Here is a 12,982-nt window from a genome sequence, read left to right as displayed (position 1 = left end):
TTTAGTAAACATCTTTTCAAGACCAAGAGCGCATAAATAACAAATGAAAAATCTATTTGGAGGAAAATACATAATTTATTAACTGTTTAAACGTTCAACTCGAGGATAAAAATGTGTAAACCTTTATAAAGGATTAAAACTGTAATACGTAAAAAGAATCGATAATAAAATTTTAATGATAGGGATTTAAGAGATTGTGCATTATATAAAAATATGATATATAGAGAGAGAAGAGAAATACGCTATATAGTCAACATAAGTAACAAATTGTAAACAATCTTATTTCTTTTTATAAAAGATACCCTCTAGTTCTCCAATGACGTTCAAAATTGAAAATACCTTTCATAACAAACTATACTGCTGCACAAACAATTCAATTAGTACGCTAAAAAGCCAAGCACTCAAGGAACACTAACATGATATCGCATAAATGTGCACTCAACAATTCCGGACGGTAAATTTTGTTCTTCACTTTATATTATAAATAAAATATTAATGGCATCATCAAATCGGATTTGATCGTTTTATTAATAAATATTTGCAAGATTTCTTACATAGGTTTTTACATGTCAAATATCGCGAAATATCAATTGATTAACTTAATATGACTCACAATTAGTTGCTATGAAATTTTAACTGTAATTTTAATTGTAATAATCAGAGTCAAAATAATCTGAATGGAACATATTGTTTTTCGCGATTTATCGATGAGAGAGACCATTGCATTTATATCATAATCGACACATCACCATATCACGTAGATTCCACAATGACTTGGATCAGTAGACAAATATCAAGATATCAATAAATATAAACATACGCGTATATTATAAATTTACATATATAATTATGCACGTCGCGAGTGAAACGCGAGCAACATCGGTACATCTAGAGAAGAGATAGGACGAAGCTTTCAAACAGCCTTATAATCGAATTACCGTGTTTCCGTCATCGATGTTACCAGGACAAGCAAGCAGGCGGTATAGACGGCAATTTGCAAAGGCTCCCGAAGCAAAACTCGCCTTCGTTGGCCTGACTAAATTAGGCCTCGGTCCCGGCTAAATGCTCGACTTTTTATTTCGCCGCTTCCTCTTCGTCCGAGCACAGCGGTCGCTTCACGACCATCTTATCCCGGGATCTGCCAGTCTCTTGATTTGATTTCGACTCGAAGAAAACTCGAGGAATCTTCGCAAGCAACTACTTGAATCGAAAGTTAAAGTTGATTAATTGATCACTTTATGAGAGATTTTGAACTCGGCGAAAATTCCGCGACGCATCGGAGCACTTAAAATGTTGATTGAAAATTGTGCAACTAAAAAGAAATCTCAAGAAAATTCTATATATTTTTTCTATAGCATTATATATACGATCAAAATATCAAAAATTGCGTTTGTTAACAAACTTATTGTTTAATTCCAGCTTTATATCTGTTGTGTACGCAAAAATTTTGATTTGCGGATTAGTTGAATATTGTGAAGCAGTAATTTTCATAAAATAGCAAATTAATCTAAACATGGATTTAACTGCAACAATAAATTTGCGCCGGATTATTTTTAATAAACAATTTTGTATAAGCTTAAGCCATGACAGATAACAAAGCTATAAGTAAAGTTTCAGAAGACAAGCATTTTTAATAGCTTAACTTTAGCTTGCTTTATTAATATATCGGGAAAATGGATAATCTCTTTTATTAAACTGCTAAAAAGAAAAACAATGATTAACATTTATGAGAAATTCGTTTGTCATGCATTGTGTAAATCACAATAAATTACTGAAATGGCAATTTTTAGAAAAAAAACCTTAGTAATGTTATAATTTTTTTCACCATATCTCTCGGATATTCAAATACGACACAAGTGCGTTGTAAATTTTAACAAAACTTACAGTTCTACAGCATCACAATAGCGTCTTTTGGTATCAGTTTTCTCATGATTGTCGATTGCGAATGAATGTTGAAACGATACCCAGATCAACCCTCGAGGCGATCAATTTGAGAATACCAACATCGCTCTCGAGTTCCGAGAAGATAATCATCAAGAAAATGATGGTGGAATTTCCGGAATAAACCGGAAAAGTTGATTTTTTATTGTTTCTTATTTTTTACAGATTATCAGTAGCTTGTTCATATTATATATTATTGCGCATTAATTGCTACTACCACTTATTACTCTCTCTCTTTCGTAGATATTATTGAATATTATTATATAAGAATATTCACACATTATTGATTTTGTTCATAATTAGATATAATTTTCTGACATATCTTAGCAAACACGCACATGCATAGATATATAAAATAAAATGTGTTTGTGATACAAATAAAAAATGTAAATCCATAGATCTTGGTTCGATTGATCACCAACTTTTTATACAAAATATAAATTATTACTATGTATCAGTGCAATTGTTACTACGGCGCAATTTTGGATGGAAAGTCGAAAACGATCAAGCGAGCGTAATTTGATTTACATGGTACATGTTTGCATTTCTCTGATGCGCGAATAACATGCGCGTATATCGCATGTAACAGAAGCAAAAGCAGAGTAAACAGAAAATATTATTATTTATTTTTCGATTTTAAAGAAATTCAATCTATTTTTAATCTAATCATTTGTGCGGAAATAGTTGTTATACAAAAAATTGAGAAATAAATGTTGAAAAAGAAAGGCTAGAGAAAAAAACAGGATGTGAGTGAAGCATAGAATTTATAAATAGCAAATTATATATATATATATATTAATTTCAGAAAGTACGTTAACATTTAAAAAGATTGCAAGAAGAGAGTACAATATATCTTTATCTTTTTATAATTCAATAACATAAAGTCACGGAAAACTTCTTGAATTTTTTTGTCTGCGTTCAAATTTAAAATTAAAGTTGAATCTTATCAAGGAATCGCGAGATAATATCGCAAAAAATTATAAAGATCAGATAAAGAATAATCATAGTACATATTCAAAAACACAGGAAATGCAATATTATATTATACAATATAAAATTACAATCATAGAGTCTTAATCTATAGTAAACTTAAGTAGAAAACAAAAATATCTTGTTATGCAATTTTATAAATTTTTAAGTGTAAAAAGATAATTAAGCAATAGTAAGATATTCAATTTACAATATTCATAATTAATGATTCGCGGAATGTCTGTCTCTTGGAACTGTTTCCGCTGATATTCATACGCGATTTCGCTTCGTGAGACATTTGATAAGAATTATGAAATTTATTATCAATTGATAATTTAATTTGTCGGTAAGATTATTACAAACGTTACTTCGAAGTGGAGCTAATTCTACATTTTTACGTCTTTTATCTATTTGATGAATCTTTCTTGTGCGACAAACATTAACACATATAAAGCAATAATGTAATTGCAATAATGTAATTCTAAGGAATATTAGCAAGAAATTCTCTTTCAATTATATCATATCATTTAAGAAATGATGTTTTTAGAAATAATGTTTTATAATTAGATCCTCAGATTCTAATAACTACATTTATTAAAATTTTTTAAACATTGCAAAGAAATATTTTCTACTCTACTCAATTAAAACAGTTGCGCACACATTATGCACATATTATGAAAAGACGGGATGCACTTACTCATTATCGATGCAATTTCAAAGTAAATCTTAATGATGAAAGACGAAAGGAGAAAATCATGCAAACCCACACGCAGCCATTTTATACGAAGGCTGGGGTAAACCGGACAAACTTTCCCAGGGATTGCTTCTCAACGGGGGCAAGGTTTCAGGATTGTCACAAGGTATCTAACCGATAGGTGCTGAAACTTTAAGCTTGCCATCCAGTATAATGGCATTCGAGCTTCTTCATTATGCAGGCCAATCATGACTGCAACTTCCTTTAAGTCGTCCGTCGTGTCAGCCTAATATACATATTGCTGCTCATTTATGTATTCTCCTATGTAATATGATATATGTCCCTATTATTTATAATTAAATGCTCTACTGAATTTCTTATTAAAGATCGGTGCATTTTATAATGATTTTTTAAAACACTTTCTCGAAATTAAAATATTAAAAAATACAATATAATAATGATTTTTTTATTAATTAAAATGACGATTTACATTTTTCACCAAACCAATGCTAAACCTCACATTTTTTTAGTAGACGACACATTTGTTTTAAATATAAACCAGACTTAAATCATCTACATAATTATCATTATTTATTTTATCTTTATAGAATTTCTTCAACGATAAATTATTTGATATTAAAGGCTACTAAAATAATCTGGACCATTTTTTCATCTAGAAAAATAAATGGTGTATGCGTCGAATAAAGATGTTATCGAATAATAAAAAATGACTTAAATATATGAATATTATAAATATAAATACAAACTTTTCACACAGTTTAATATATTTTTTAATTCTCCATTTTTTTCTAAATTTACAAAATTTCGTTTAAATTAATTTTAAGATATTAAATAAAAATGTTTTTCAAATAGCATAATGATTATTACACGTTTGCATATATCTAGCCACACAATGTCAAATTTATGTTCAGGCACTACATTGCTTTAAAATAGTTTTTAATATACGCAAAAAAGATTTTTATATATATCATATTTTTTATTTAATATGAAAAACGTAATATTAACTTTTTATATCCGTAATCACTGATTTTATCAACAAAATTAGTGCCTGTACTCTTCTCTACGTATCGTTTCTATAAATAAGTTACAAGTAAACCTAGGACCATACAAAGTAGGATATCGCTTAGGCTTCCAATATCAAGATGTATAGAACGTAAGTAAACCTCAACGCAGCCTAGAGGCAAGACATGTAGCCTACAGCAATTACATGCAAATCTCAGCAAGTTGTGCCTAAAACCTCAACACTGTCACCAACTAGCAGCCACCACCTCGACCTAACAAGGAATGTTGCAAGTGCTACATTCGCCAATATAAATAAACACACAATGCAAGAAATTTTTAAAAATCTGTAGGAAAAAATGGATCTGACATAATAATAAAAAAAGAAGTCAATGGTTAAATATCTTTCAGAATAATCGAGAATTTTGCTTAACAACAAACAGGAACTTTATCATTTTTTATACTTATTAATCTAAATGATATCTTATTGTTAGACATTTTATATACGTCCAGCTTATAGATAATTATTTAATATATAGATACGTCTTCTCTCTTTCATCTTTCTGTTTCTTTTTTTCTTATAAATTAATAGATAGTTGACAGTATAAAACTCAATCAATCAATTATTAAAGTCGATACTAATATTTAATATCATAGCAAATTTAAAAAACTCACAGAAAATATACGTGGCTTTCTACGCAGATACTAGTACGTATATCCTATCGTATTCTCACTGAAACTTGTTATCACTGATTATTACCCTGAATATGACAGACAAATATTATCTCACTAAATGTCCGATCGAGGTCGATGTCAATTTATCTTTATCCGTAATCGTTAATGACACATAATATAACAACTACGCAGTAAATGCGATTAGTCTTACTCTGACAATGTAGTCTTAATCTTGCAATACAGTATAAACATTACTGAGCATTACGTTTTGTAATTAAATTTTCAATTGAAATTTGATTCTGATTACAATAAGTGATAAAAAATATCATCTACTGATAATATTCACTAAAAATAGAATTCGTACTTTAAACTCGTGTGTGCACATGTGACTACTGCATTATGTGTGTGCGTGTTCGTTTTATATAATATATATAACATTTATCGCATTATCTCTTATATATGTATAACATAATGCAAGGTGAAAGATAAATAGTTCAACACACATATATATAATCGTGCCCTCTTCATAGAATCAACTTTTCATAGAATTCATAGAAACCAACTTTTAGAATTTGACTGAATGTATCTATGTTAAAAAATAATCATGATTTCTTATCGTTTCATGTCCTCTGTGATTTTATTGATTATTCTCGTCGCTCTAAATCTAGTACTCGCGTATGTCAGCATAGATAAAAATAAAAATTCGAATGAAATTTCCGCACGATACCGACTACCCAAGAAAATCATTCCTGTGTCCTATGATTTATCGATTTACACTCATCCCAGTAACGCGGATTACGATGGTCATGTACGGATCATCTTGCAAGTACTGGAAAAAATAGATTTCATCGTTCTGCACACAGATGCATTAACTGTACAATCAAATGCATCTTTATCGGATAAGTCGGGTCAATTGATTCCAATTTTACATTACGTGTACGATGAAGAAACACAGATGCTTACGATTAAACTCAAACGTGCACTGGAACCTGAAAAATATACGATAGAATTATCCTTTAAAGGATACATCGCGAACGATGTTTTCGGCTTTTATGCAAGTCTGTACGAAGTTGAAGGAAAAATTAGGTAATTCTGAAAACTCTTTTACATGCATATTTCAGAAATCGAAGCAAAATTTATACAATTAAAAGTCTGTATAAAAATATTGAATATAAACATTAATCATTAACATTCTCTTAATTATATACATTCATGTAATTGTTAATGCAATATATATTCTGTGTGTTATTACAAGTTAATAACAATGTAAACCTTCAGAAATGTTTATGATTAATTATATTTGATTACACATATTTCCTATTTATCGTTGTATATTTTCTTTTTTATTTTTACATACTTTATACAATATCTTAAAGTATATATTATATATATACTTTTTTTACGTATAATTTCTTATATCAACAGCAAAAAGAACAATTATATTCAGAGGTATCTGTTTATAACTGATAAAAACAAATTTTCTAACAATTATTGCATTTGATTCGAAATATATTGCTAAATATATATTCTTTAGACGAATCGGCGTAACTCAGTTTTCGCCTACATATGCACGTCGTGCATTCCCATGTATGGACGAGCCATATTTAAAGGCGGAATTCCAAATACGAATTGGTCATCATAAAGATCAAAATGCGACGAGTAATACTCCAGTGGAATCTATACAAATGAAGTTAGTGTATAATTTTTCTAACTTATATTAAATACTAAAAGAAATATACATATAAAGAAACACACACAAAAGAAAAGACAAAGACAAGATAGTTTCATTCTCGACTACTTACAGAAATGATACTTACTATGTGACCACATTTCACCGAACGTCGCGAATTCCTACATACTTGGTAGGATGGACAGTGCACAACTTTGTCCCGGAGAGATCAAAAATTTCGGAGAACTTCAAGATGTGGACGAGAGACTCCATGAAGTTTCGCGGATCGATGGCCTTGAATCGCGGCCAAGCAGTCTTCTCGGCATTGCAGACGTGGTTATCGGTGAAGAGCCCGCTGGAGAAGGTCGATCAATTTGCAATACCGGATTTCAATTTTAACGCGATGGAGAATTGGGGCCTCGTCACTTATCGGGAATCCGTAGTATTGCATGAGAACGGAATCACGCCGACGAGAATAGTGTTGAACGGATTGACAACGATGGCTCACGAGTACGCTCACACCTGGTTCGGAAATCTGGTGACACCCGAATTCTGGGACGTCGCCTGGTTGAAGGAGGGCTTTGCTACGTATTTCCAATACTTTGGTGTATCCATAGTAAAACCGGATCTGAAAATGATGAATGTGTTCGCGGTAGATTGTCTTCAACCGACGCTACTCGCAGATTCCGATGATCATACACGTACACTGAACGGTCGAGAGGTCGGGAACCGTAGCAGCATTATGGCTACTTTAGATTTCGTTTCTTATAAAAAAGGTATGTATAAACTATATAAATGGTTATTATTATTTTATTTCTGTAAATTCTGAGTTAAAATGCCACTAAAATGTATTGGAATAATTTTCATACAAAACATTTATAAAACAGGAAACAGTAGAATACGACACATGAACCGAGAATGAATAAGACATGAACTGACAATGAATAAAACATGAAGTGAAACAGAGAACTGTATTTTGTAAACACTCTGTATTCAATTATTTGATTTTAGTTACATGTGCTGCGTCATGTTTCTTACGCAACCTGTTGATTGTATACGTGTAACAATCTCGCAAAACAGATAAAGATATCTGCCAATCGTGTGATAATTTATTTTCACAAGTGGTCACATATTCAAACCATATGTGCAAAATAAATTATTATAGGAAAAATTAATCTCTAACATATCTCCACACATCTCTAACATAATTATACACATCTGTAACATAACTTTAATATCGTACGCCATATATTTTCATTCACATACGTGAATGAATTAACAAATTCATATAAATTGTCATTTTGAGATTATTTTTCTAGATTTCGGAATTTTGGTTAAAATATCGATGACGAAATAAACTTTAAATTAATTGTACTAGAAAGCTAAATTGTGACATTGCGAAATTGATTTTCCTCTTTTCTATAATTAAATAATACAACGAAATATGAAAAACTCATATTCTATAATTGGAACATACATACACATTTTTTTTTTTTTTTATTGAACATTTCAATCTTTTATTAGAAAAATATTTAATAATATATAACATTTATTTTACGCACATATCAATTAATCAATATAAAATAAATATTAATACACTGTCTCATTTACAGGTGCATCCGTAATTCGTATGATCAATCATATCATTGGAAGCACAGCATTTCAATTAGGCTTGCAGAATTATTTGCGCGAAATGTAAGCCTACGTGCTAAATGTTTTTAAATTCTCTCTACAACTTTGCATTTAATAAAATTTAATAAAATTGTAAACATACATTGAAATGCACGCGATAAACTAATTTATTGAAATTGATAATTGCCATTTCGATTTCTCTTATCGCTCTATTAATACTACTTTATAAAGATATTAATTTCTATTATTAGGTCATATCAAGCAGCACGTCCATCCGATTTGTATCGACACTTACAGACTGCATCAGATAAATTAGGGCAATTGCCTAAGCATCTGCTCGTAAAAGATATCATAGAATCCTGGGCAAATCAGCCAGGATATCCTCTAGTAACCATTACGCGAAACTACACCACAAAAATTCTTTTCGCCTCGCAAGAACGATTTTACTTAAACCGCCATACAACGCAAACAGACAAATCTGGTTGGTGGATACCGTTAACTTTTGTAATTGAAGAATCAAATTCCACATTTGAGCGAATCAATATAGCAGCATGGTTGGAGCCGCAGGTCAAGAGAGCAATAATTGGTTCGTTCGAGCCAAACTCGTGGGTGATTTTCAACGTTCAGCAAGTTGGATATTATAGAGTCAATTATGACGAGAATAACTGGAAGATGCTTATCGATTATCTGAGATTAAAAAACTTTAAAAAAATACACGTGATAAACAGAGCTGCGCTTCTAGATGACGCCTTTAATTTAGCTAGAGCCGGTTATGTGAATTATTCTATTCCATTTGACATTGCAATATATCTCATTCATGAAACCGAGTATGAACCATGGGTTGCTGCGATAAATAACTTTAATTTTCTCAATCATATTCTCGCTAGCTCACCGCAAGTACAACAACTTTTTCAGGTAAGCGATTATTGTTCTAAACAATCAATAATTTATCAAACAATGAAAATTTTAATTTAATTTAATAATTTAATATAATTTGTAGACCTATGCAAATTGTATACTTAAATCTATATACAGTTTATTGAGCTTCATCGAAAACCCAGGAGACAGTTTAACAATAAAATTACATCGCGAATTAATCTTATCAACTGCATGCTCAGTCAACAATATCCACTGCCTAAAAACATCAAAAATTTTATTTGATTCATGGATTTCTATGTCGGAGAAAAGGTACGACCAATTACTATGACAATTTCGAAATCAATATATATATATATATATATATATACATTTATATTGTTTATAGTGTTATAGCTATATTTTTTGTGATTAGAAGTAGATTTAAATATTCCAATACTCGGGTACATATATAAATAGTACAATTTTTTAAACTGTTATATCTTATCTTTTCCACTTTATAGAATTCTTCTAGAGTATGCTACTTCTTAAGAAAATAATTAATTAATTAACACAATTTTTTATAATAATATATTTAACATATATAACACAGAATATCAGTTCTTTTAAATTGTTATATCTTATCTTTTCTACATTATAATAGGTATTCTTGTACACTTTTCTTCTTCGAAAAAGATAATTGATTAATTAATATATTGCTTTACAATGATATACTTCACTGTATATACGCAGAGTATCAGCAAATCTCAAGAGTTTCGTGTATTGTGAGGGCATTCGTGCAGGTGATGATAATGATTGGCATACAGTCTGGAATCGGTTCCTCCGCACTGATTTACATACAGAACAAGAGCTCTTGTTAAATGCACTTGGATGTACTAAAAATCCACAATTAATCGATAAGTGTGTGGGTTCTAAGAATCGGATTCTATAAATAAGCGTGTTTAATCTGATTCTAAATCTTTCGATTTCCACAGATACCTTAATATGTCCATAACTTATGAATTCAACCTCCGCAAACAGTACAGAATGATGATAATTAACGCAATTTTGAATGGCAATCCCGAAAATGTGAATTCTGTTATCGATTTCATTCTCAATAATTTGCATGCAGTTATAAAACTGTATGTATTATTTGTTTTATTTTCTTTATTATATAAATTTATTTGATGAGAATTTGCAATTTGAGAGCCGACAAAGTACTGTTTATTATATTATTTGTTGAAATAACAAATATTTGATTGGGCATATTTGTATCAGAGAATATAGATTTCTATATAAGAAAAACTATCACACTCTCGATTAAAATCTTTTATTTTATATGTTTTTATTATTTGTTAATAAATTATAACGAGAGAAAAAAAATTATAACTTAAAATCAATCTGGTAATATTTTTTCTCTGATTTTTACAGAAGAGGAATAGATTTCTTAAATAAAATGCTTACTGCTATAGGAAATAAAATTACAACAGAAGTTCAATTAAACAAGGTATTGCGTACAATCATATATACTATTTTAATATAATTAATATAATATCTTATCATACATATTTTATACTACTATAATGTACTAATCGAATTCACTGCATCATAAAAATTGTATAACATAAAAATATAATGCTTATAATATTACAGTTTCGCTTTTTTGTTGAGAAGAATATTAAAGACCTAGGATCAGCATTGAATTCAGCAAGAAAAGCTATAACTGTTTCTGCAGCGTCCATAACATGGATTAATGAATTTTTGCCTGCAATCGAGAAAGCATTATTATTTAATTAATGATTTAAAGATATATTACGAGATATACTAATATAATGAATGCATTTAAATACAATGTATTTGTAATTAAATATAAATAAATATACAATAGAAGTATTATCATACACATGAAAGAGAACTTTATGAGATTATACTTAAAAATGTATGAAATTGCATTTTGTATTAATATTATAACATCAACGTTCCAAAATATTAATTTTATAAAATTTTATTTTATGAAAAAATCCAAATATAATTACAAGTTATTTTATTATAAAATATATTATTTTAAAAGTTATTTAGTATTTATCAAGAGATAATGTATGATAATAGTATCTCGTGCACGCGCGTTAAGTATTTAATTAGAATAATTGCATTAATGTTTTGTTATATTAGAATTTAATATAAAAATTGTATTTATAAATTTTCTTTGAATAAAAAAATTAAACATAATTTTTAAGGATCTATTATGGGGATATATTCACTCAACGACTTTATTGCATATGTGTATTTGTAAATTTTATATGATAAAAAGAAAATTATTGAACACTGTTTAAACTTTAATTTTTTTCAATATATTAATTATTTATCTGCGTGAAACAAAAACTTAAATTGATTACTCAAACATAATTATCAAGAAAAAATCATTATATCTAATCAATTATAAAGACTACTATTTGTTCCGTTTTTTCATGTTTTTATATAAAATTGATAAACGTTTATATAAATATTATGTATGTGTAATTTTTTCTTATTTTTAACGTAATAATCATTATCTTTGATATATCAATTTATGTATTTGTTTACATATTATTTGCACGTCTTTTTGCGATATATTTTATGATTTGATCAAAAACTTTAGATAGAAGTGCAATTAAACTTTTTTACAACACACATTTAGAGTATAACTTTATCAACAAATTCTCCTATTTATGTTCGTTATATATTTTAATTATGTTATATAGACAGATATATATACATATAACGCAATGAAACTTTTGCGCTAAATAATTAATATTCTGCGAATCTGAATTATATTGTTTGTGTGCTGCGTTGATAATATCCTGAATGGATCAATCAATCTTTATCTTTTGTTCTGCGTAAATATACCATAGATAATGATAAAAAAGATTTATAAGAAATCTTATTACGTGCAAGCATTTTTATATATGATTTAACACTGTTAAATATTAGAATTGATTTTAATCATCGTATTTACACATATTACAAATAATTTAATATAGATAAATTTATTGAATAATATTAATAAAATTAATAAACTGCACGCCCAGAAAGAATTATAATGCAATGAATCTTATATTATTAATAGTAATCATTACTACTGTTATTATTATAATTACATTTTAATTTTACCAATAAAAATAATTATAATTACAGTTAAAAGGGAAAATTTTTCGGAAACATTAGCGACCTACAAGTTATACTGAGACAGAACCTCCATAAATTATTCCAATTTTTGATTCACTGTGCCTCTTGTTGTAAATAGATTTTGAAGAAAACATAATTATTTTTAATTTTTCTAAAATAAAGTTAGTTTTATCATTTAATCGTTTCAGACTGTGCATTTCTTTTTTTAATATTACATAGTTTTTTTTCTTCAAACATCTTATTCGATGTAAATTATAGATTTTTTCAAATTAACACAAAATTTTACTTACATGAAAAAAATTATAATATAAAAGCAAAAAAATTTATAATAATTTTACAAATCCGTAACAAATCGATGCAGC

The 12,982-nt window shown here is 28.6% G+C and overlaps 2 protein-coding genes across 4 annotated transcripts in view; one reads left to right on the top strand and one right to left on the bottom strand.

Moving 5' to 3' along the window:
* Positions 1-5,383, bottom strand: part of Machr-b (muscarinic acetylcholine receptor) — a 44,938-nt gene extending 39,555 nt beyond the window's left edge. The window contains exon 1 of the mRNA XM_083032959.1: positions 5,300-5,383. The gene's annotated coding sequence lies outside the window, so the exon portion shown is untranslated. The remainder of the gene's footprint in view (positions 1-5,299) is intronic.
* A 151-nt stretch (positions 5,384-5,534) lies between these two features.
* Positions 5,535-11,356, top strand: LOC145933347 (aminopeptidase N-like). 3 transcript variants are annotated; one of them, XM_083032960.1, is made up of 10 exons: positions 5,535-6,385; positions 6,834-6,989; positions 7,104-7,744; positions 8,582-8,663; positions 8,852-9,515; positions 9,601-9,788; positions 10,209-10,376; positions 10,451-10,597; positions 10,887-10,962; positions 11,109-11,356. In XM_083032960.1, the coding sequence occupies exons 1-10, from the start codon at positions 5,904-5,906 to the stop codon at positions 11,250-11,252; spliced, it is 2,748 nt and encodes a 915-aa protein (XP_082889086.1). In that variant the 5' UTR covers positions 5,535-5,903; the 3' UTR covers positions 11,253-11,356. The 3 variants fall into 3 exon arrangements, 2 of the variants coding, with proteins under 2 accessions (XP_082889086.1, XP_082889087.1); XR_014424844.1 differs by lacking the exon at positions 11,109-11,356 and having other exon boundaries at positions 10,209-10,378; XM_083032961.1 differs by lacking the exons at positions 10,887-10,962; positions 11,109-11,356 and having other exon boundaries at positions 10,209-10,380; positions 10,451-10,581.
* Positions 11,357-12,982: the final 1,626 nt, after the last annotated feature.

This window comes from Prenolepis imparis, unplaced genomic scaffold (assembly GCF_030444845.1).
Source record: "Prenolepis imparis isolate NDT839.2.m4 unplaced genomic scaffold, iyPreImpa1.0 SCAF_3, whole genome shotgun sequence".
Taxonomy (NCBI): domain Eukaryota; kingdom Metazoa; phylum Arthropoda; class Insecta; order Hymenoptera; family Formicidae; genus Prenolepis; species Prenolepis imparis.
Note: the sequence above shows the minus strand (reverse complement) of the source record. Positions and strands in the feature narration are given on the sequence as shown.